Source organism: Mauremys mutica, chromosome 9 (genome assembly GCF_020497125.1).
Source record: "Mauremys mutica isolate MM-2020 ecotype Southern chromosome 9, ASM2049712v1, whole genome shotgun sequence".
Lineage (NCBI taxonomy): Eukaryota > Metazoa > Chordata > Testudines > Geoemydidae > Mauremys > Mauremys mutica.
The window spans coordinates 80,956,840-80,981,905 of NC_059080.1; the positions used below are offsets into that span (position 1 = coordinate 80,956,840).

The window sequence follows — 25,066 nt, forward strand, 5'->3', positions numbered from 1 at the left end:
ACCTTTCACAGTGGGTCACTAATTTATTTCTCACTTTTCGTTTGCCCAACTTGATACCCTGGGGTCTGATATGCAGAAGTGCTGAACGCTCACAGCTGCAACTAAAGTCTATGGGAGTTGTGCTTTGAACATTTTAAGTATTCTGAAAAATCAGGTCCTGGGCATCTCAAACCAGAAAAATTAAAATTAGTGTAAAAATTGTTTACCTTAATCTCTCGATGCCTTAGTTCGCATCTGTAAAATGGGGATAATATCACTTTATCTCACAGGAGTACTGTGAAGATAAATTTAATATTTGTAAAGCAAATACTATAGTGATGAGCAGTATAAAAAAGAAATTAATAATTCTATATTTAGATCTGAATAGTGTGCCGCAAATAAGGCATAAGGCCACACACTGAACTACAAGAAGAAAACAAAACACATGAACTGAATGAGGCAAGGTTCCTGTGGAAAAAATAGTGGTGATTACATACTATTTCATAATGTTTATGCACAGCAGCAACCTTAATTCTGGCACTTCCTAACTTTTGAGTGTTTGACTTACAAGTTTAATAATGTTCCTTTAATATATTTGTGTGTGTGTGTAATGTTATTCTGTTGTAGACAGCATAACTGAATGTTACTGTTCTGTTCAGTTTTCTTATGCCTCTGGGTGTTGTATGGTGCCCAGTGCATGATTCTCAAACTTTCTTCTATATGTTTATAGGGGCTTTAAAGGGAGAGGAGGAAGTTGACTTTTGAGTAGTGTATCAAAATAGTCTTCCAACCTCATAATTTCATAGATTTAGTCTATAACTAAAAAAATAGAATTGAGAGAATGCATGCCTGCCCATAATTTGAGTTTATTTGGACACAAATGTGCTTGAATTTTATTTATTTGTTTATGTCCACAAATTATATGCATTCACATTGGCACGCATGAATGCTTAGGTCTATATATTCATTCAGACAAAGCGTGTTTAAAAATTTAAAGCAAAAATTAGAAATTGCTTTCAGCTAATTTAGCTCTGAAGTTTGGAACTGTCCCATGAGGAAAGATTATTGCTGTGTGAATCTCTGAGCTAATCTAGTCATAAATATAGACTCTTGTTTGAGAGGGTTTTTTTATTTTTCAAGTCTCATTTTGATATGGCAGATTTATGTTTAGTACTTCTTTGTTCGGCATGTCAAGGATATAAGTCCACGTTTAGTATTAAACTATAACATATACTAAAGATGTATTAATTTGTCCTGTCCATCAGTCCTTTATCCTATATTTCACCTAACTCTAGAGCAAGGAAGAAAAAGAGTCCATTGTACGTCCTAACTTACATAGTTTTGCCACTGAAATTTAAATTGTCACATACATTGGAAAGGGGAGTGTCTTTATAATATGCAGTAGTGCAATCTCCCATTTCTTGTTACAGAAGTTCTGTGTATAAGGGATTTCTTGTTTAATTAAATAGTCTGTAGTTACTGAAGTTTCTTCTCTATTCATGAATCTGAACAGCTTCATGTCATATTTTTTGGTACAGTACAAAATACAGTTAGATAAAAAGATGAAGGTGGAGTGACTACACAGCTTGAATTCAGAAGATGAATTATTAATATAATAAGCCACCAGAGATTTATAAATAGCGATAGAGCCATGTATTCACAGTTTGTTATTTCTCAAACTGAGGTTAGCCTCCTTAAGAAGGCTTTGATCTCTTTTAAAGGAGATTCCAGGAGAAGCAGAAAGAATGCAAATGCAAAATTCTTATTAAATGTTATTGGAACAGTATGAACTTTCACTGTCATCAGTGAAAAAATGAAAAACCCTCTAAGAAACATCAGTGAATGAGCATTTTTGTTTAGTTGAAAGGAAAAAGCAAGCCTAGAGCTATTGGGACTGTATATAGGAAATCAAAATAAATAAAAGTAAATACCTTTTGAGTTCCAAAAATAAAAGGTACATCAGGTTTACAGATTATATCCAGTTCAAATGTCTTCTCTTTTTAAACTCAAGATAGTGGATGAGGGCCACGGTTAAAAAGTCATACTCTGGGTCTCATGTGCAACATTGCAACAATAAAGATGCAATCTCCAAGCAACCTACTTAATTCTTTAGACATAAAATGTATTTTTCTACAATCTACTTTATCTTCCTAGAGTTGTCTATGTGTTCGGTCCACCAGTCAAAGAACCTCCTACAGATGTTACACCCACTTTCCTGACAACCGGAGTCCTCAGCACTTTACGCCAAGCTGATTTTGAGGCTCATAATATTCTCAGGGAGTCTGGTAAGTGTTTGGCCTGGATACATTAGCTTGTGCTTGTCGCAAAATGCTTGTAATTCTTAAATCAATATGTAGTTACAGATTTAGAGCCGGACTATCCAAGAATTGTGCTGTGTGTCTTCAAAAAATCACTACTTAATGTGGTGGAAGCCTTATTTTAAATCCTGAGATGAATGGCATGAGTCGCTAAATGTTGTCCAAATAGAGTAAAATTTAGAGGGTATTTAATATTATTACTCTACAGAAATCACTTCAGAAAGTAATTTTCTGACACTACATAATGCCTGATTATGAATTCATCCTTTGTTTGTCTGGTAACAGTTTCTTCCTCTAGCACTTCCCATTTCTCTATGGAATTGTGTGCATGAATCACAATGTTATGAAATTACATATGAGGTTCTTACCATTTTCACTTGTAGTAATATTCATTCCTTAACCAAACATTAAATATTTGAGAGATGATTTAAAATATTAAACAATGGAAACCTCTGAATAAGTATAGCCAGACCTGCTGAGAGCAAAAAAAATATTACGTGTCATCTGAAGTTTGAGATATTTCTTCAAGCTGAACAGTAGTTTTTCCTAGATTTGTCTTCTTTGAGGGCTTGAGAAGCAAAAAATTAGTATGAAGAGATTGCTCAATAGTGAAGAGTGGGCTGAATGTGCTAAGAAGTTTTCAATTTCATCTCAAGAAGTTAGAATCAACTTGGTTAAAACAGAAAAGAATGACAGCTAGATAACTCCTAAATGGGCTTTCAAATAGAAGACTTCTAAATAAATTGCTGAATAATGATTTATATAGACGACAGAATCATCTGTGTTTACTGGGAGTAAATGAAGTGTGTAAAGAAAAACCTTCAGATTTCTTCCAAGATCATATTGTTTTGTGAGAACAAGGAAGCTCATCAAGAATAAGTCAAACCTACAGAGATGCTCACACCATCTGCTACCAAGTTTTTTTTAATTTTAACTTTAAAATAAAAAGGCTAAACTGCATTTGCAAGCTAACACCATGAAATGTTAAAACCAACAATTGCAAGCCTATGCACGGTAACACTTTCAACACTTACCCCACTGAGAAAATGTTTAATTTCCTCTACTGCCTAAACTACAGACCGAGTCTGGGAATATGATAATGTATAGGTTCAGTTAACTTCTAATATAGCTCACTGCTTAGTTACATATCAGAGCTTGAGAGGTTCATGGTAAGTGTATGAGAGACCATTAATCAAATTCACCTAAATATTTTTTCTTCCATTATCTGCAAATCACGTTACTGAGGAATAAGACTTTGACTCCTTTTTGTTTGTGAAGTTAAAAAACCATTGAAACCCAAAAACCAACAGTAGCAAAACATAAAGGGTAGCATTTTCAAAAGCACTTAAATGGACTTATGCTTTTATGTCCTATTGACTTTCAGTGTTTGTCACTTTTGAAAATGGGACATGGGCTCCTAAGTGACTTCAATGGGTCTGAAAATGTTTAACAAAGATTAATTAAGAATTAAAAGACAAAATGTGACTATAAATCATTTAAAAGCAGCAAAGAGTCCTGTGGTATCTTATAGACTAACAGACGTATTGGAGCATCCGATGAAGTGGGTATTCACCCACGAAAGCTCATGCTCCAATACGTCTGTTAGTCTATAAGGTGCCACAGGACTCTTCGCTGATTTTACAGATCCAGACTAACACGGCTACCCCTCTGATACTTAAATCATTTAAGATCATGATAATGTGATTACACACCTTTATGACAGTGTATATCTTGCCTATGTTAACATAGTTGTTAAACAGATCTTATCAGTCTGATTCACTAATGGCAAGCACTTAGATGATAAATTCTTGGAGAGAAGCCAATTTCAGATTGTCTCTACTCAAGGAATGTAAATATGAGAAACTGCAAAATCTTTCAATGAATTAGTGTGAAAAAACCATTACGTTTTCACGGTGAGAGATTTGAGCTCAATCCATGTAGTTTATCTAAGAGATGGGTAAGAGGTGACTTGATCAGGGACAATGAGTACCTAAATGGAGAGAAGAGATATTAATGGTCTCTCTTTGATTTAGCAGACAAAGGCATTACAAGAACCTTTGGCTGGAAATTGAAGCTAGATTAATTGACATTGGAAATAAGTTGTACAAGGAACCATTGTAACCCTTTGCCAAGGGATGAAGTGGCTTCTCAGTTTTTCAAGATTGGGTGTCTTGCTAAAAGATAAATCTCTTGTTCATTCAGAAGTTAAGTTTGATGTAGGAATTACTAAGTGGCATTCTGTGGCCTGTGTTATGCAAGTCAAACTGGATAAGGCCCCTCTGGCCCAATGAGTTCCAATGACAGAATGGAGAGCGTAACAATTTATTCACATCTTTATGTAGTTCTATCTACTTACCAATGCAGAATTATTTCCTACTCTTTGTTTTCTAGCGTTTTGTCCAGTCTAGTCCTAAATGTTGTTCTTCAATTGATAGTCCCTATTTGTATTCCACTGTGGGTACACATGTGCTCCGTGCGAATGAGATCAGAAGAATTTTGCTAGCAGTGTCCATTTGTCCATGCCTATGCTCATCACCTTATGATTCTATGATTCTAAGGGTATAAGGAGTGGTGCAGACTAACAGCATCCCCTGTTCCTTTCTGCGGCCTCATGATCTGAGATGGAACCCTTCAGTTTCCACTGTTAATCCTTCAGCGTTTTCATGATGACCTCCCTGTAAAATGAAATGTACCTAGAAGAGCATTTCACAGTGTTAACCTCTGATACAGGGGTTGATCAGAGCCAAGGCAACCTCCTCACAGGCACCAGGAGGGTAGGAAATCTTCTAATAAAGGAAGAAAGAAATCCTTTTCCAAAAGGAAGACTTCTTCCCTACCATAATCGAAGCCAATGAGACTCTGCACTCTGGAATGGGAAGCTCAAAAGCTCATAAGAGGCAAGGTATTGACCTCCAAGTTCCAAAGAGCAAGACTGCCTTCAAACCAGTACCGACTGCAGGAACGGGACTGACCAAGGATAAACACCTCGAGTCCCTGAACTAGGGGTTCAATTGCAATCTGATAAAGAGATGTTGACATCCATGGGCCTGGCTAGAGACCAGCTCTTATACAGAGGAATAGGAGTCTGCACCCCCATGCACATATACACTATTCCTGATGATATTTTCATCCTCCTGGACCCAACTGCTCCCCTATCTGATCCTTGCAAAAGATCCAGGAATGGCACAAGAGAGAAAGCTGCACTCCTGTATCTTCTACCACCCTTAGAATTTGAGCCTAATTTCCCTCAGAAATCAAATGTTATTTTGGGAGTATTGTCTTCCCCACCAGGACAGGATGTTAGCCCAAAGAGAGGGTCCAGAGTCTCCTAGGATTCCTCAGGGCCTGATAAAACAGGGTACCTTCTTCATGACTGATGGTGCCTTATGCCAGGGGAATCTCCCTAACAGACATTTGACCCCCTCTCACTGGTCTTTCTGGGGACCATGGGATCCATAGATGCATTATCCTGAATCTACATGCCCATCAGGAATCACATCATCTTTTCCCTCCCAGAGAGGCACCTCAACTTCAAGAACCACTGGAGGAGGAAGAACTGGAGCTGACAGAAATCCTGGTTCCAACTGGAATATCATGATCATCCCCTTATGAGGCAGTTGTACTAGCCGCCTCTTCTCCACCTGATGATTTCATGCAGTTTCAGGACCTATTAGGAGGGTTGCATACACACTCCAGACTCCCTTGGAGGAAGTGCAAGAGACCCCTCACAAACTTCTGGACATTCTACAGATTGCAGGGCCCATCAAGATGATACTTCCCATTAATGAGGCCATCTTAGAGCCAGCTAAGATTGCCTGGTGTATCCAATCAGCTTATGTAATCATCTGATTGTGTTACCTATTGCTGTGGTTAATTCATATGTAATCAGTGTGTGATGAATAGGTTACGATATAGTAATGGGTATTTTTAGTAAAAGTCATGGACAGATCACGGGCAATAAACAAAAATTCATGGCCCATGACCTGTCCATGACTGATACCATAAATATCCCTGACTAAATCTTAGCGGGGGCTGGGAGAAGGAGGAGCCCCCCAGGGGGCCCATTGCTGGCGGAGGGTTGGGGCCAGCGGCACCAGCTGACGGGGGCTGCTGAGCAGCAACTGCTTGGCTGCTCCATGACCGCTGTTGGGAGCCGCCGAACAATGGCTGCTCCAGCCACCCCTGGGACCGCTGCTCAGGCAGTCCCCTGGGACCAGCCACATTGGTTGCTGCTCAGGCAGTCCCCTGGGCCAGCTGCCCGGGGCTGCCCAAGCAGCGGCCAGTGTGGCTGGCCCCAGGGCCACTCCAGCAGCAGCCCGTGTGGCTGGCTGCGGGGCTGCCCGAATGGCGGGCTGCGGAGCCGCTCTAGCAGTGGCTGGTGTGGCTGTCCCCAGGGCCAGCTGCTTGAGCAGCTTTGTGGTCCACTCCTTCTGATAAAGAGACTCACCATTCGGATCTCCTCAGGGGGAAAGTTTTCTCTTCAACCATCCTGCAATTTCAAATAGCCAGTTTTCACACATTAATTTCTAAATATGTCTTCATCAATTAATCCAAATTTGTAGAATTCATAGTGAAGCTCCTTCAAGAGGCTAGAACATAGTTTCAGGCTCTTTTTGAGAAGGGGAGATTGATTGTCAGGACATCCTCCAGGCCTCAGTTGATTCAGCAGAAACAGCTTCCCAGTTGGTGGCAATGGCCATTGTCCTCCATTGGAAATTATGGCTTCACTCTTCTGGATTCCCCAGATAAGTCCAAGCTACACTAGAGAATTTGCCATTCAACAGTAACAACCTATACAGTGAGAAGACCAATGATTCCTTACACTCATTGAAAAACTCAAGGCAACCCTCCACTCTCTGGGGATCTACATCTCCAAAAAGAAAATATCATAGGTCATAATTTTACAATCCTAGACCAGCACTTGTATCCTTCTGCCACCAGAGGGCCTGTGAACCACCGCTGAAACAGCAGAAACCTCAGCAGGGAAAACATTACACACCTCATTCCAACCCAAAACTCCCACAAAGAAATACCATTGATAGGACCTTTGAGAGCTGCAAACTACCCCAGATGCCACTTCTGTTGACCAAAACCCCTAACACACAACTTGATGGTCAACTAACCTGCTTCTCCTAAGCCTGGTGTATGATAACAGACAGGTGAGTTCTCAACATCATTCATTCCAGCTACACCATAGAATTCCTCTCCCTTCCCCCTCCAAAACCACCTATCCTGTCTGTCTTCTGGGATCTTAATAGAGGATGCTCTTGCAAGAGGTAAGCTCCCTCCTCCATCAGTGAGCTTTAAGGTTGTATCACCTCAGTACTGGGGAAAGAGTTTTTATTCAAAATATTTCCTCATTCACAAAAAGAAAAGGGGAGGATAGAGACCCATCCTAGATCACCGCTGAAGTGTTGACTCAGACGACTGGCTCACAGCTCTTGAGCCAAAGGATGCCTACTTCCATATAAACATCCCACCCCTTGTAGGTCTGAACTACCAGCAGTACCAGATACTACCCTTTGGCTTTGCAGTAGCATCAAGAGTACTTACAAAAGTGCTGTCAGTAGTGGCAGCTCACTCTGGCACCACAGTTCATCAGTCTTCCCCAACCTCAACGATTCCCTAGTGATAGAGAGATCTCAGCTGGAGGTACAGCCTCATCCCTGCTCTTTGCTAGGACTTTGTGTAAACAGAGATGTCCCACACAGACTATGGAGTTTATTGGAGCAACACTGAACTCTGGTGGTGTCAAGGAATATCTTCCTCAGGACAGATTGCAGTCCATAAAAGATCTGGTCTCCCAGCTCAGACTGAGCCCACAGATGTCAGTCTATTCGTGCCTCATCCCCTTAGGGCACATGGCTTCCTTTACCTGTGTGATGCCCTTGATGAGGCTCTGCCTTTGTTGCCTGCAGCCTTGGCTTTCAACAGTGTATGCCAGGGGTTCTCAAACTGGGGGTCGGGACCCTGCAGGGGGTCGCAAGGTTATGGGGGGGCTGCGAGCTGTCAGCCTCCACCCCAAACCCTGCTTTGCCTCCAGCATTTATAATGGTGTTAAATATATTTTAAAAGATCTTTTTAATTTATAAGGAGGGAGATTGCACTCAGAGGCTTGCTATGTGAAAGGGGTCACCTGCAGAAAAGTTTGGTGTATGCAGTGTATGGGCACGTTAGACTCTTTCCCTCACAGAGTGTGAGATTCTCTAGGCTGATGGGGCAACAAGGAGCAAATGGATGCTCCTCTGCTTTCGTCCCCCAACCTGAGAAAACATTGATCACATATGCTTCCCTGCTGTGGTGGGATGCCTATCCAAAAGAGCATACAGCGCGAGGGACATGGACTCCGCAAGAGCCCAGAATGCACATATAAACCTCCTAGAATTGCAAGCAGTCTGCAAGGCCTGCAAACAATTCCTAGCACTCTTGTAAACCCACCACATTCCAATGATGTTAGACTACACGACAGTAGTTTTCTACATCAGTAAACAAGGGGAAGCAAGATCTATATCTCTCTGCATGGAAGCTGTTAATCAGAGTGATTTGGTGACTAACTAATCGACATTGCTAGTAAAAATCTTCTGGCCTCAGGGGCATGCTCTTGGTGGAATATACAAGGTAAATAACCTCTCTTTGCAAGGCTTCCACTACTACTCGTTGACTACTGTTTCACAACACGACTTGGAAGCTCTTCCTGATATTCAATCTGAATTTTCCCTTCTGTAATATTTTTCAGTTACCCCTGCTAAAAGGAAGAAACCCTCCCTGAGCTCACTGCCAGATATGTCATATCTCCTCTTATCTGATACTGAAAAATAGGAGGGGGGTGCTTGGATAATACCCCCAATATGCATAATTTGCACTGAAGTCAGCCATTTATATGAATGAGTTCTGCGTTCCCTGTTTTTTGTAAAAAGGGCTCCTACCATATTTGGCAATACTGGTAGTTTAAATGTATAGATCATTAATATTGTATGAAAGTATGGTCATGATGATCCTTTACAGGGGCAACATGATCCTTTGTGGGGAGGTCCCAAAACTATAACTCAAAAAACTTCTTGTCCATTTCAATATATTTCATTGTATATTGTGTTGTCTGTCTACAGTATGAAAGTGCTGAAAAGGTTTATTCCATCACCATGCATATTTTACGCATAATTTGGAATAAAATAATCTGTTTAGGACAACGTGATTAATATCAAGCTTTTATCACCATTTTGCTTAAGGTTATGCCGGAAAAATCAGCCAGATGCCAGTAATTTTGACACCATTGCATTTTGACCGAGACCCCTTACAGAAACAACCTTCCTGCCAGAGATCTGTGGTTATTCGAACCTTTATCACTAGTGACTTCATGACAGGCATTGCAGCAACTCCTGGCAGTGAGATCCCAGAAGAGGTAATTGTGCCTATTTATTTATTTATTTATTCTTTTTGGAGTGAGCTGGTAATCCAAGATAATTTTCATATTGTCTGGTTTTTGAGTGATTTATAATTTACAACTTTAAGATAACTTTTGTAAATGTTATGTAATACTTGACTCCTGTTTACTATTTTGATTTGTAAGTGTACTTTACTTAAAGAGAACCCTGCCATAGAATAAGCCCATAAGGATGTTGTGACAGGCTGATAAAACAAGGCAACAATAGTCAAAAATCACACTACTTAAGAATATTCACCAAAACTTTCAAGCCTTTGAGGGTCTAGAATTAAATACTTCCATATTTAGAAGCAGCCCAACTTTCAAAAGTCATTGATTTCAGTGGGAGTTGTGGTTTGCTCAGCAGTTCAAAAAAACTGACTACTTATATTGAGGTGCTTACACAGGTTTGGGAGCCCAACCTTAGGCACTTGTTTTGCTAATTTTGGCCATTCCCACCATTTTCATGTACTTTGAAGCTTTTAAAAAAATATGGTATGTGTAAAGAATGGTATAAATCTGACCTTTTGAGTTTCTTGGGTTTACTATTTTTGATTGTCTCAATCCTAATTCACACTTTTTAAAGTTTGTGTTTGGAAATTATTCCTGCATAGGGCAGAGTAGCATAAATACGTATGATTATAAATTCTTTGACTTGGCTCAAGGAAGTCTTTATGTCATAGATTTTAAAAATATAGGTAGTTAAAAATGTAACCATAATATAGTAAACTATTCCAGTGTACACACATGGGATCTTCATTTTAACTGGGAGTTTAAATTTCTAATTTTACATCTTAAATGCATGTTTGTGCTATAAAGCTTTGGTGTCTCATAATGTTGAATAGTAGCATTGAAACAAAATAGCATTGAATGTGTGGAAGAAATGTAAACCTAAGGAAGTAACTGAAGTTGATTTAAAATTCCAGTTGCTTGTGGATAGCAATATTGTGTTGTGGCATATGGATTTGTATATTACTCTACAGTACACAGTAAACGGTACACACTGGAACAAAATATATAATTACACTGTCCGTGCACTTCAAGCTGTGGAAATTATTTGGCAAGCTTTCTTCTTTTGCAAGGAAGATGAGACTTTCTTATCAATCCACAAGTTATTATTCAATACTCATTCTGGGGCACTCTTTCTGACAATAACTAGTTTTTGAACTCTGGAAGGCAGGAGGCTCTAAATAGAGAAACTTTTTCTCTGGAACATTCTTTCTCTGTTGTTCCTATAAACTTCATTTGTCCAGAGCATGATTTAAAGTTCATCTTTTTATTCAGGCTGTTACTTTTGTGTGAGTGGAGCTTATGTTGAGGAGTAAATTTTTATTTTTATACTTTGCTAATTTGTTTGAAATTATTAGCTGTAGTATTTTATGAGGTACTGAAATTTGGTATGATTGCTTCATTTTTATAAATTAAGAACATTTTTAAGATAATTTTATTTTGTCCAGGGAAATGCTTTGTACTTGACTCTCACTTTTTTATTGGTGTCCTAATTGTAACAGGGGAAGTCAGTAAAGGTAAGGAATATATTTATTTTTTTTGTATTTTCTTATTGGTGTCAGGTACTTGTAGTATTTGTTGATTCTTCTGTTTGCCTCAAGACTACTATGGTAAAGAACTTTCTTTTAAATATTTCCATTTTTGTAGGATGCAGTTTTTCCAAAGTAAATCATGTCTCGTGCTTTTTTCCTTTTCATCATAGGTTGTGTTGAAGATGGTGACAGAGATTAAGAAGATTCCTGGCATTTCTCGGGTGATGTATGACTTGACATCAAAGCCACCAGGGACTACTGAATGGGAGTAACAATTTGTTTTTTTCTCTTAAAGTACTGTGTGCAGTTTAAATTATATCAGAAACCATTCCCAATGTTGACATGCAGTACTGTGAAAAGAGTGACTGGAGCTGCTACATAACATCTGATTCCTCTCCTGGAGCATAAATCTGCAGTTAAGAGCTATGTTGGGGATAACTGTAAGTGGGGCTGAGGATTTGTACGGGTAAATAATCATGGCAGCATTGCCTGTGCGCAGACAGATTCATCTTGCTTTTGCCTTTTGTCTTTACTGATTCTTCCTGTTTTCATGTGTTTTATTGTTACTGTCATTTCAATGTCTCTGTTTTTGTACACTGTGTAAAAAGAGACAGTTTATTTACTTTTACCAAAATCATTGTTACAGCCTAAAAATGTAAAATGAATAATTAATGTGACCAACTGCTTTTGAACAGATTTATTATAAATAAATATTTTGCCAAATGGAGTAGTGGGTACTGTTGAGTTGTGGAATTAATGTGTATCTGTTTGCTGTGTACTGGTAAGCCTGTTCTTTATTGTTGGAAGTATTAGCCCATGGCAATAACACTGAATTCTGAAAGATTGATGCTAAAATAATATGAAATGTCCTTTCATCTTCCTTTTTCTGCTCACTCCCTCTTACATCACTTTCTCTTGACAGATTGAGAATGTACGTGGACAACAAATGTACATCTATATTTCTCATCAAGCTTCAATATACATTTAATGATGTCTGGTAGTATAAAATATAAGGCAGAATATACTCTGGGAACTCTGATGCAATGGTAACAGTGGGAGTGAAGTTTGAGTAACTCGTTGCATCAGAACTACCAGTTCTAGTTAGTGTGACCTAGTTCAGTTTTGCTGTTTTTTAAACTCCTGCACAACAGCCCATCCCGTCCCACCACCTGTCCCTGCATTTTTGTTTATATAGTAAACTCTTACCAAGTATAGAGATTTCCTTTTACAGGGGAAGTATTTGTGTGTGTTGTACAGAGTTTGATTTTAAGATTGTTATGCTCTTTGAGTAGCTAGTTGTCATCAGAGGTGACTTAGCCAAGCACAATACAAATTACTTCAGTCATTTGTATATTGCTGTTTACTATTTAAGTAAGGGGTAACTCACAAGAAGGGATATAGTTATATTGGACCGCCCATATTTCTCTAGTATGTTGAGGCCAAAGGCGAAGTATTTCCAGACACCTAAAGAATTTGGGAATCTCATATAACTACAGTCCTTCAAGTGTTATTCTTGTAACAGTTAAAGGTTCTCACCTGAGCAGTTTTACTAGATACTTGCACAGTTGGAACCTTAATTTTGTATCCAGATTCATTCTTTTCATCATGTCCATTTTTGAAACTGTATTTCATTCAGCTGTGAAATTACCTTATATCTGTTATAAAGTGGGGTAGTTCAGAGCTGTCTCTGATCACTTATTTTCCATTACATAGATTTTTTTTTTTAACTGGAATAGTGGCTGATAAACATTTATTTTAACAAGTTGACCACCTTTTAATTCCACATGTTTTTGATTTTTAGTACTACTGCATAAACTTATACTATAAAAGTTTAGTTTGTTTAATCACTTTTTAGTGTCATCATACTTCTACCTATGCCACTTGGGAGTTATGTATCTTAGTTATGGGGTGGGATATTGTACAGAAGCATCTTCCAGCTTTTTGAAAAGTTTAATGAATATCTCACAGTGTAGAAATGATGTTAGTGGTAGGGAGGCAGAAGGCTCTAGTGGCTAGAGCACATGACCGGAAGTCAGGAGACCTGTTTCCAATCCTAACTCTCCTGCTTTGACACATTGGGAAGTCATGTAACCTTAACCTCGATGTGCCTCAGTTTTCCCATTTGTAAAATGGGGATAATAATTACCATACCCATCCTTCTAGAGCTATATGAGCTCTTTGGATGAAAAGTGCTATGTAAGTGAAGTATTGCTATTATATATAATGCAGTCTTACTATTGGACTATGAGCTGTAAAAACTTTCAATTAGAGTAACTTTAATGACCAAAAGTTAACAAGTATTCATTGGGATAGAAAAATATTCCATCTTTCAGTCCTCTTGAAAACAGCCATTTTAACTCCTCTTCCATAGTTCAATTTTAACAAAACTCCCTGATGAAATTATGGCCTTAATACTCTATTTTTAATTTTTGTCATAACTGTACTGAGGATAGTTATTTTCATGAATGTAGAGATGTATAATACACAAATGACACAATCACAAGTAGATACAGGCAGTTCCATTTCAGTGAGCTGTAGAGATACTTAATATTCTCTAAATATAACAATATAGTCTTTGTCGCTTACTGTACGTAAACTTGCTATTATTGCTGCTGCCACCAGTTCTGCGAATGTTCTAAATTAGACCTTGAGAGCAAAGAGAGGGGAGAGGAAATGGGGAATGAAGCACTAAAGCTTGTTACTGAAATTAGAGGGCATCTCTTTAACTCTTAGAATTCTGGCATTTTTCTGACTCTTCTTCTAAGGCATTTATTTAGTTGGCATCCATGTAAATAAATATGGAGTATATAGTCTCATAGTTATGATGTAACTCAAAAGAAGATACAGTACACAGTCTGGCCATAGCATCCAGAGGGTTAAATAAATTGTACCCTATTGACTGCAACATACATACATTCAGGAAGAACATTTTTCATATGTGGTGCACATTAGATACTTAAGTCAAACTGTCATAGGAGTTGCATCTTAACGATGGTTATAGTATATACACGTATACAGTGTGTGTATTGAAGTTTGATGTATATATTTTCATCATATCTGATCTACACCACAGTAGATTGCTTTCAGGTCTCTGTTGATAAAGTGGAGCTTGGCATACCCCCCATATTTTTAGGGACATCTTTTTTACTAGAAAAATGAATATTAGAATATATTTAGGGTATATAAAATATTGCATTATGAACAGAATGTCTTATTTCAATAAGATTCCTAGGTCTTAAAATTGTTCAATACCCATACTATACATTTGGGAAATGTTGGGTTATTCTTAGTGAGGTTGACATCAATTGCCATCCCAGCAGTTCTTGAATGTACTTTATGGAGTCGACATATGTAGTACAGCCAGATGCAAAGGGAGAATAGCATATTTTTTACATTAGGTCATAAGTAAATTTAGTATATAGCTTACTAAAAACAGAAGTGTAGCTGCCCTGTACAACTTGTTCACCTCAGGTCTTCAGTGAGACATGTCAACATTTTAAAAGGAATTTGTATTGGGGGGTGAGGTATTTCCCATCATTCTCAATTTTTTTTAACGTTTTTCTGCTTGTGAAATGATATCAAGTACTGTGAGCCTTAATTTTTATCCACAAATAAAAAAATATACAGTATGTTACTTGTTTGAATGTGTGTGTGTAATTTATTTTGTGGGGCTTCAAAGCAGGAATTGCATTTGAGTGGATGGTCCATTTTGGAGCCAGGGGTGAGGGGAGGGAAGAGCAAAAAAGATGAAATCACTGTCCTTTAGTCCTGAACCACTTGCTAGAGAAACATCCAGGAGCAAGAAAGCATCTCTATAAGGCCATGCACTGCCTCCCTTCAAATATTGTGAGATACATTTAAAGTGGTCATTGATGATTGTGCCTAACTCCTAAGGTCAATGGGAGGATGGGGTGTAATGTTCAAACGGGAGAATAGTCTTGTCCTAAACTTTTCTGTGAAATATGAGGTTTGAATTTAGTCTCGCCTGTACTGTGACAATAACATTATTCTCTAGCTTCTCATGTGAAATTCCTTCAGAGAAGAAGAGCGTTACATTTATACTTACGGCATTTGTTTAAATATAAAAAACAAACTGTAGCTGATGGACCTATACTGTTTTATGAATCCTCAAACTCTATTTCTCTTTTATGACTATTACAATAGTGATCAGCCTATGCTCTTCCTAATTTGAAAATTCAGTACTACATATAAATTGCCCCTCTTTTTAAAAAAAAAAAAAAAAAAAGGGCAGTTGAAATGCTTTTGCTCACGAGACATTTTCACATGCAATCTTAAGTGCTTGCTGTCAGCACCAATAGCATAAATGAGCATGGAACATTTGATCATGCATCTCCCCTTTAGAATGAATTAAGTATTTTCTCTAGGCATACAGCTATAAAACTGCTCTGTAAAATCTGTCTCAGTAATCGAATCTATGGTTGAGAAAATATATCAATTGTCTAGCATGCAATCTGAAACGGCACAGTCCAAATGGACTGTGTTGCCAGTACTCCTGAAATGTAACTTATGCAGAGTCCTGCCAGGATTTGAACTGCTGGTTGTAGTGGCACTATGAACTTCAGGTTTATTTGCTGAGTGCCAGTAGTCTGTCCACTGCTTTGAATGACCCAAAAACCCACAAACAAACAAAAAAAAACCACCATGTCCTGAGGAGATTAAAATCTATTTGATGCTTAGATCACAAAATCATTCCCTTCAGGATTCCTTACAAATATTCCAGTGTATTACGCAACCCTCGTATGCCTACGTTCCTAAATTGTTAATTTTATTGCTGCAGTGCTACATGAAAAAACAGCAGCATTCTCTGCAAACTAACCCTTTCCCTTATTCTTTGATAGTGGAAATACTTGTGGCCTAAAGAATAACAAAACTATTAAATTTGACATTCAAGGACCATAGTTGGAGTGACTTGTAAAATGGAGATTTTTTTGGTTTTGTTTTATTTTTTTCCTTCTTAAAACAACTGTGTGAATTCTTCAAAAGTTCAAGCTTTGTTTTAAAATAAACCAACACAAAATGCCAGTCAGTGATATTTTGTATTGTGGGTTGGGCTAAACCTTGCTTTAAATGGTGGGTGTGACCCCCACCTGTCATTGAAGATAGCTGAAAGAGACAGCTAAACAGCCTTCACCTAAGATAAAAGGGGTACGAGAGCCCATCCAGGAATTTGAGCCATATTGGCAGAGGGCTTTTGCAGGGTATGGTTTGGCATAAGTGTTTGTGTGTGTGAGTGAGAAGCAGGAAAGGAGAGACTGGGAAGGAGCAGAAAGGGACTGAACGAGAAGCTGGTGGTACAATCCTGAGAAAAAGCCTAGAGAGCAAGCTCTTGGGGGGTGCTGACAGAGTTAGTTTCCTTGTTCGCAGCACCATCTCCTGTTGTTTGTTTCCTCCTGCGTTCAGTGAAACAGGATTTTGTATGTTCTTTGTAAATAAACAAGAATACGCCAAAGAAAACATCCGACTCCTCCCAACTGGGAAAAAACCCTACAAGATCCTGAATTTTGGCTAGCTGCTTACATCAAAAGGGGTAACAATATATTTACTGGGAGGTGCTATAAAAGGAACTTGATCTTTGAGGTAGGGATCTCTATCTAAAAGACAGACAAGTGAAGCACTAACATACTTCATAAAGAAGTAGTGAGGAGGGTCATGGGGTAGGGACGTGAGATTGTGATTCCTAAGGGCTTGTCTACACTATGGGTTAGGTCAGCTTAATTATATCACTCAGGGTGGGCGGGGGAGGAGTTTTCACACCCCATAGCAACATACCTGGCCTCAGTGTGTGTGTGTGTGTGTGGAGAGAGAGAGAGAGAAACAATATTGAGGGTCCAATGTTTGGGGTTTTAGTTTCCGCACACTGGTTTGTGGGCAGTGCTGCAGAAGTGGGTTTATAGTAGGGATTTGAATGAGGAAAGTACTGTCTTGACAAATCGATTTACTCAATGAAAATAATTTACAGTAGCTCTCTACTCCTCTAGAAGTACTCTTGTTATCAAACTTTGGGTACCTTATTATATTGACTGTCTAGTCTTGCCGTTGAACAGTACTGTATGAAAAGCTATTTGAGTTTGTAAGCCCTTATTTCATTCGGCCCATGTAAATTTGACTCTGTATTCTGTGCATTAGGCTGTTGTTGCCTGGGGCTGCCCATCTCCTTCACCTTTCTTGGAGGAAACAAGGTGCAAGAGGGCTGCTCTGGGGCCCTTGAGCCCTTCCGACTGACTCTGTGCTGTTGCTCTCCCTGGGCTGGTGTTGGTTCAGGGGAGATATGTACTTTTTGTGGTGACACCCCCCAACCTGGGCTAATTAAAAATAAAAATGAGCAAATACATTTGTTCATCAAATACTTCAGCTCTTATCTCTTGTTTTGTTGTGCTTATGGAGGGCTCTCAGGCCTGGTCTACACGGGGCGGGGAGGCCAGCTAACTCAGTCTAAGTTACGCAATTTCAACTACGAAAATAGTGAGGCTGAAATCAATGTATTTAGAGCGACTCACCGTGGTGTCTTAACTGCTGACGCTCCCCCGTTCACTCCACCTGTGCTGCTTGCTCTGGTGGAGTACCAGAGTTGATGGGAGAGTGGTCGATGGTCGATTTATCGTGACTTCACTAGACACAATAAATTGACCTCCCCTCTGGATCAGTTGCTCTGGAGGTAAGTGTAGACATGCCCTCTGTCTCTCATACTATAAGCCTTCTTTATAGCTGCATTTGTTTAAGAAATATACCTATCTCATAGAGCAGGAAGGGGCCCCAAAAGGTCATGGAGTCCAGCACCCTACCTTCACTAGCGGGCCAAGTACTGATTTTGCTCCAGATCCCTAAGTGGCCCCCTCAAGGATTGAACTCATAATATGGGTCCAGTAGGCCAATGCTCAAACCACTGAGCTATCCCTCCCCCTATGCTAGCCTCTCCCATCCCTCCCCCCTCCTTACCTTTCAAGGAAATTCATGAAAAACTGTACTTGTTTCCTTGTGCTCCCTGCCTGTCTGTCTGTCTGTATCCACCTGTTGTCTTTGGTTTTATTAGATTGTAAGTTCTTCAAGGCAGGGATGTCTTTTTGTTATGTTGGTACAGCACCTAGCACAATGCAGCCATGGCCTCTAATAAATACAGAAAGAATAACAACTGATAAATACTCACTTCCAGCTGTTTCTCTGGTTCCAAAAAGAGGAGGGTATAAAAGGGGATTCCCTGATTCTTCCTAACCCTTACTTGCAACTGCTTTTGATGTTATGAGAGTTGCTGGAAAAATTATCACCCCCTTGTCAAACTGCCATTTACATAATATTTCTATAACAGGACTGCTCTTTTGGGCAGTCAAGTCCTTGGTTTGATTTGTGTAGAATCAAAGGCCCTTGATCATGAAAGTTGATCCAGACATGCAGATTCACTGAAGTCAATGGTACTTCATATGGACACAGGAATCCACCTGCATAGATCATTTTTCAGGATCAGGGTCTAAATTAGACTTGAAATTTAAAACTCCATGACCTGTAGAATAAGGCTGGTTCTCTGGAATAATGCACCGGCAACCTAGATAATAAAATGTCTGAACTGCACATAAAGAATAAGAATTTAAAATCCTTACTTATGTCATTATAAAAGACGAACAGATTCCCATTCAGATTAAGGTCCTTTTACATCACTCTGATGGTAATAAGAGGCCTTAAAGTAAGCATAATTATACTTTTAGGCTTCTTTACAATGCCAGAGCAGTATCAACGGTCCTTAATGTAAATAAGACTGGCTCAATCTGTTGCTCCATCAAAACAACAAATAATGTAGAACAATTTAAAATCTTGCATTGTTTGTGTTCCAGGTAAACCTGATAATTCTGAAACTGATTCTTGAGATACCTTTGGATTTTGTGCTCAGTCATTCCATCCAGATTTTAAACGGTATTCCAAAAAAATGATTAAAGGTTGTTCTGGTTACCTTGCTTGGCTCTTCAAAAACATATGAAGATTTACTTACCATTTTTGTGCATATTTGGGGAAAGTGATGCTATGTAGTGAGTTTAGAAGTGTACAGGTACTTGGATAGATCTGGGAGAGGAATTTGCATGTTCCCTGAAGAAACACAATTGCAATGTAAAAATGGATTGAATTAAAAAATTGATTTCATTTCTCTTGGAATAAGAGCTTTCATATTATCTCCTGCAAACTAGTGTATTATACCTGGAGAAAAGAAATTTATTTTTAAAAAGTGTGATAATGCCAAATTTTGCTCTTAGAAGAATTAAGAAATTAAAGGGAAATTGACATCTGATAATTTGAATGATTATAGATGAATTAATGAATTATTATTTTATTCTAGATGTTGAATAACTGGGTAAATAAAGTTATTCAACATCTAGAATAAAATAATAATTCATTAATTCATCTATGTTCTTGGCATGACAATGTTAGTGTTCATATGCCACAAACCATTTAAAATTTTTAGAGTTCTCTGTTTGCTGAATTGTTTAGATGCCTAGATTTCCTTAAATAATTGAAGGTTTTTTGGTTTTGTTTTTTTGTACTTTAATTAGAGGGACAAGAAGGGTTAGTGGCCTGAAAGCATAGATACAAAGAAACCTAGATGTAAAAGAGACAAAGTGGGATAATGGAGTGCAGCCCCAAGTCTAAACTATTTTGTGACTTTTTCGCTAACAATTGGTTCAAGAGTCTTTTAGGATTTGCAACTGGAAATTACTCTTAATTTAATTTCTCTCTGAATCACATGTCTCACTGCAGAAGAAGACTTCAGACACAGTACTCTTGTTGTCATGAGGATAGCCACTTCCTTATCAGTGCATTATGTGCTGTGCAATATTTTAAGGTCTATTAAAACTAATTCATGAAGAGAGGATTTCAATATTATTTCTGATTCTGTAAATGTCTTAACATGTAAGGCAGACAACGGAATTAGTACTGTAATGGAATTACCTCATAAATATTTTACTAATTTGAACAATTTGTCTGGGGTTTGCACAGATAATTTCCTTCCTAATTTTGTTTGTACTGCTTTTAAAAGCTTTACTTACAGATATTAAAGGGAGAATCCCCAAACTTATCATTCTTAGGGTTCATAAAATTCCTTCAGATGCAAAATAAAATTATTTAAGCCAGGAAATTCAAAATTAAGGCTGAAACTACATTACAACCTTGGCATTCAGTTCTGCCCAGGTATTAGCAACAGCTCACAATATACCTTGTACTACAGTAGCACCTAGAGCGGGGTGGGCAAACTACGGCCTGTGGGCCGGATCTGGCCCCTCAGGGCTTTGGATCCAGCCCGCGGGATTGCCCCCCCGTGGCGCCACAGGCCCTGCGCCGCTCTCAGAAGTGGCCGGCACCACTTCCCTGTGGCCCCCGGGTGGGGAGGGTGGAGAGCTCTGTGCGTTGCCCTTGCCTCCAGGCATTGCCCTCCGCATCTTCCATTGGGCAGGAACAGGGAACCGCAGCCAATGGGAGCTTCGGGGGAGGTACCCGGAGCATGGCAAGGGTGGCGCGGCAAGGGCAGCGTTTCCTGGAGTGGCACAGGGCTGGGGACAGGGCAGGAGTGAAGGGAGCCTGCCCTGGCCCCGGTGCGCGCCGCTGCCACCCCGGAGGCGCTTTAGGTAAGCGGTGCCAGGCTGGAGCCCGAACCCCTCCTGCACCTTGCCCCCCAACTCCCTGCCCTAAGCCCCCTGCCTGCACCTTGCACCCCGCCTGCACCCCAACCACCTGCCCTAAGCTTCCTTCTATACCCCGCACCCCCGTTCACCCCAACCCCCTGCCCTGAGCCCCCTCCTGCACCCCAACTCCCTGCCCTGAACCCCCTCCCGCAGTCCACACCCCTCCTGTACCCCAACCCCTTGCCCTGAGTCCCCTGCCACACACTGCACCTCTCCTGCACCCTAACCCCTTGCCCTGAGCCCCCTCCTGCAGTCCACACCCCAACTCCCTGCCCCGGCCTGGCATACAATTTCCCCAACCAGATGTGGTCATCAGCCCAGAAAGTTTGCCCACCCCTGACCTAGAGGCCCAGCGAGGGCTAAGAACCCATTGTGCTAAGCTCTGTACAGATAGGTAGTAAAAGCCAACTCCTGCTCCGAAGAGCTTACAATCTTAGTTAAAGACAAGACACTTCCAAGGCCCCCAGTATAGGGTTATAGACCATGCAATAGCTGGATACAATGGACCGAGTTAAGACCAGAATTGCAGCCCTAAATATGACATGCATAGGGAGAAAGGGGAGTGATAGTTTGAGTTGCTACGTGAGCTTCCCAAAAGAGCCACAGCCAGTTTCAATGTAGCTGGAAGCAACCTGAATCAAGATACCTGCTGCTGGAAGGTAAACAAGAAGTTTCTGTTATGGACACTTGAAGGACTTTTTTGTTGCTCAGTATGCTTTCCAAACAGAACAACATGCCCATAAAGGAGAAGTTCTTCAAGTCTCATTTCACAGTCAAAAGGCAGCCAACCAAGTTCCCCTCCATTGGCAGCCCCAGAACCTTTCATTATCAGACTTCAGCCTTTACCAGGAGTCTCCAGGTTCTGCACAAAAGGTTTGGCATTCTGCAGGAAGTGATTTTTCCTTCTGAAAAAAATTTGAAGAGTAACACCCCAGAAAATTGAGGCAATTAATCCATGAGCTTGTGATCTGGAAAGCTCAGTTTCTGGTTATGCTGTTACCTTCAATTGGTACCTGCAAAGAAAACAGAAAGGGCTTTTACTCTTTTATAAATCTTTAAAATGTATGAAACAGGCCTGAAAGGTTTCTGCTTCTTTATTTTTTACATTAATACAGGCCCAGTGGCAGATTAGCTACTGGGCCAACAGGGACTGTACCCAAGGGCCCCTGCCAATTGGGGGGCCTCCAGAAAAAGGGGCACCCCAGTGACCTGCTCCGCCTGCCTCCCAGTGCTCCTGCTGGGGAGTGAGGTTGGGGCATGGGGGCCTGCTCCGCTCCGCCTACTCAGCACTCCTGCGTGGGGACCCTGCTCCCTGCCAGGAGCGCTGGGCAGGCGGGGGAAGCCCCCACACTCTGACCCAGCTCCCCAGCAGGTGCGCAGGGATGGGGCCAGGGCACTGAAAGTGGAAGGGGTGTGGAGGGGCCCCCAACTGATCTGGCCTAGGACCCCACAAACCCCTAACCTGGTCTTGCCTATCCTGGAAAGTTATTTTCAAGACCAGAGAACTATTGTAACTATAACGTCTGGAGAATGGAAGCTTGTGGTCTCATTTGTTTTTTTTGTTAATCTGTTTAATTCCAATGACTAATGAAAACTTTGGGAAAAGGATGTGTCTGTTAAAGATTCAACTGCTCCCATATATGCTGGTAAGATGCAAGAGCTCATAATAATTAATGAGTCCAGAGTTGACATTTCTAATTTTAGTTGACTAAAAACAAAACAATCCCGCTCCAAAAAATACCACCACTTTAAAAACAAACCCAACTAACAGAATGTGTCTGGGTGTTACCAGAATGAATATAAAAAGTAATAGTAAACAAATTATTGTTCTTTAATTGTAAATGTAAAACTGACAGTTGTGCTGAAATCCTAATGCCACAGTATATTCCCGAAGTGACCTTTTGATTACATTTGGCCAAAAGAATTTCTGTTAAAAAGGGTACTTCCCCTCCAACCCTGAAGCCTGTGGTGATAACGAGTAAAATAGTTACATGAAGAAATGTTGTTCTTGCTACTGTAAGATTTATGGACGAACGAAAAGTTAAGTCAGATGGGAGTTTGTTTACCAAAAATACACTCGCAGGCTGGTAATGAAAAGATGTTTTGATTGGAGAGAGAAAAAGGATTCCATAACCTTAGCAGTATCTCAGCATTCCAATATCCTGATCATCTAAGATAAGAACAAACTAGACATGCTTATATTTTTAGAACCTGGAGGATGTTTGGAGCTATTAGATGAAACTGGAGAATGCCAGATAGGCTAAAACCCTATAGTAAGTGCTTACAAAAAGCACCAGAAAATACTGGATATGAATAATGGTTTCATCTTTTTTTTTTAAGTCTATTAATACTAATGAATAACTAATGTCCCTTGACTTGTTCTGAATTATGCACTGTAGTAGTGGATGGAATGCTATGTACATATGTTTGAATTCACTCTTCTAATTATGGCACTGACCCTGCCGTTGTTACACTGAGCAATTTTACCTGAGTAAGACTTCCAGCGCCCAGCTAATCAAGAAGATCTGTGCATAAAAGCACTATGTAAGAACTAGGTGGTATTATTTGTATAAGGGCTTCTCTCTCCCAGTGCTAAGCTTACCCATCACTAATCATCTATCCTTAAAGTATATGTTGGAAGGAGACTTTGTGTCAGGTTTGAAATCTGGCTCAGTTTGGGAGGCTAGAAAGCACTGGTGTTCAGACCCCACAATGGCACACAGGTTAAGTGTAACATCTGCTATGCAGATTGGATAGAGGATTTTGTCCTGCCTCCTGCTTGTGGCTTCCTGCTTGTGGCCTACCCTATCCTTGTTCTTATGTTATTTTCTTTAGGTCAGTCAGATGATACTGTTATAATGTTAAGTTATGACGTGCTACTGTGTGGGTTATTAGGTTCTTCTTTTATTTTTTAATTCAGGAGCAGCCTCTCAAATCACAGCATGGAGTTCGTGCCCTCCCATATTATCCTAAATAATAACTCCCCTGTGCTGTAATTCGTACGTTGTATTGAAAGTCTCTATTGTGTGTCTTTACAATGAACTATTACTCGGTAGTGATATGACTGAAGTTTGGGATGCTACTGTTATGCTAAGAGGTACTGGTGACTACTTGGATCAGGAACCTCTTTGAGATTGGGTGTGAACGCACCATTCAATTAACATAACTGCTGGGATGAGTTAATCAGAAGCTCCGCACCTAAAACAAACATAGATTGTGAACCCACCCTGGAGTTTGCTTGGGTGGAGGGATTTTGCTGCTGCTAGCCTCCCAGACCCTGGAGAAAAGCTGGAGAGAGCGCTTTTGGGTTCGGTGTCGGCTAAAGAGGTTTAGGGCCGTTAGCTAAGAAACTGCTGTTTTGTTTTTGGTTCCTCGTCCGTTCGGTGAAGTGGGACTTTGTATTTTTCTTGTAAATAAACAAGATGGCATCAAAGAAAATACTAGACTTCATACAGTTCTATTTCTAATGGAACTTCCCCAAGACCCTGAACTTTGACTAGCTGCTCAAGTCAAAAACGGACAACTTTGTAATTATTTGCAAAATATTTGAAACATAAAGATCTAAACCGGTATGATATTTTTATGCTGTGGTACAATGGTACATAATCATCAGGAAGACTCTACACGGTAATTTCCATAATTTTGTAATTGGCTCAGTAATAGGTTCCCAAGCTGAGATTTTCCCTGTGCAAGGTATTTACAGCTGATTTATAAGCCCCTGAATAAATATGGATCATAATATAAATTTATACAAATGTGATCAGAGTGTTGCAAATATTCTAATATACCAATGTGAAAGAAGTGCCCTAAAAGTAATGTGTCCAGCCATCAGAAGGAAAGGTAAGACTCTTGGCCCGTGGGAGGACGCCCCAAACTCTTTTATTTAATCTAGTTTAATGAATTGTAACAGAAATGATTCTTAATACAGTGTACTGCTCCTTTCTGGGAGAATCAGCTGGGTATGGTAAGCATTTGAAATCCTATTGAGGTAATTAAACAATAAACATGGAGTAGTTTAGAGACCAGTAACCAGAATTTCATGGGAGTTTCGCACCAAGATACTAAGCTGACTGGTGCTCAGAAACAGATGGCCTGCATAAACTCGCAAAGTAATTGCAGAATGAC

At 39.9% G+C, this 25,066-nt stretch overlaps 1 protein-coding gene across 3 annotated transcripts in view; it reads left to right on the plus strand.

Annotated features, from left to right (window-relative positions):
- The window catches only part of GMPS (guanine monophosphate synthase), a 69,851-nt gene extending 54,959 nt beyond the window's left edge, over window positions 1-14,892 (plus strand). For all 3 annotated transcript variants that reach the window (XM_045031520.1, XM_045031522.1, XM_045031521.1), the window contains 3 exons: window positions 2,134-2,264; window positions 9,524-9,696; window positions 11,429-14,892. In XM_045031520.1, the coding sequence (XP_044887455.1) occupies window positions 2,134-2,264; window positions 9,524-9,696; window positions 11,429-11,530 (406 nt within the window). In that variant the 3' untranslated portion in view covers window positions 11,531-14,892. The remainder of the gene's footprint in view (window positions 1-2,133; window positions 2,265-9,523; window positions 9,697-11,428) is intronic.
- The last annotated feature ends 10,174 nt before the right edge of the window (window positions 14,893-25,066 follow it).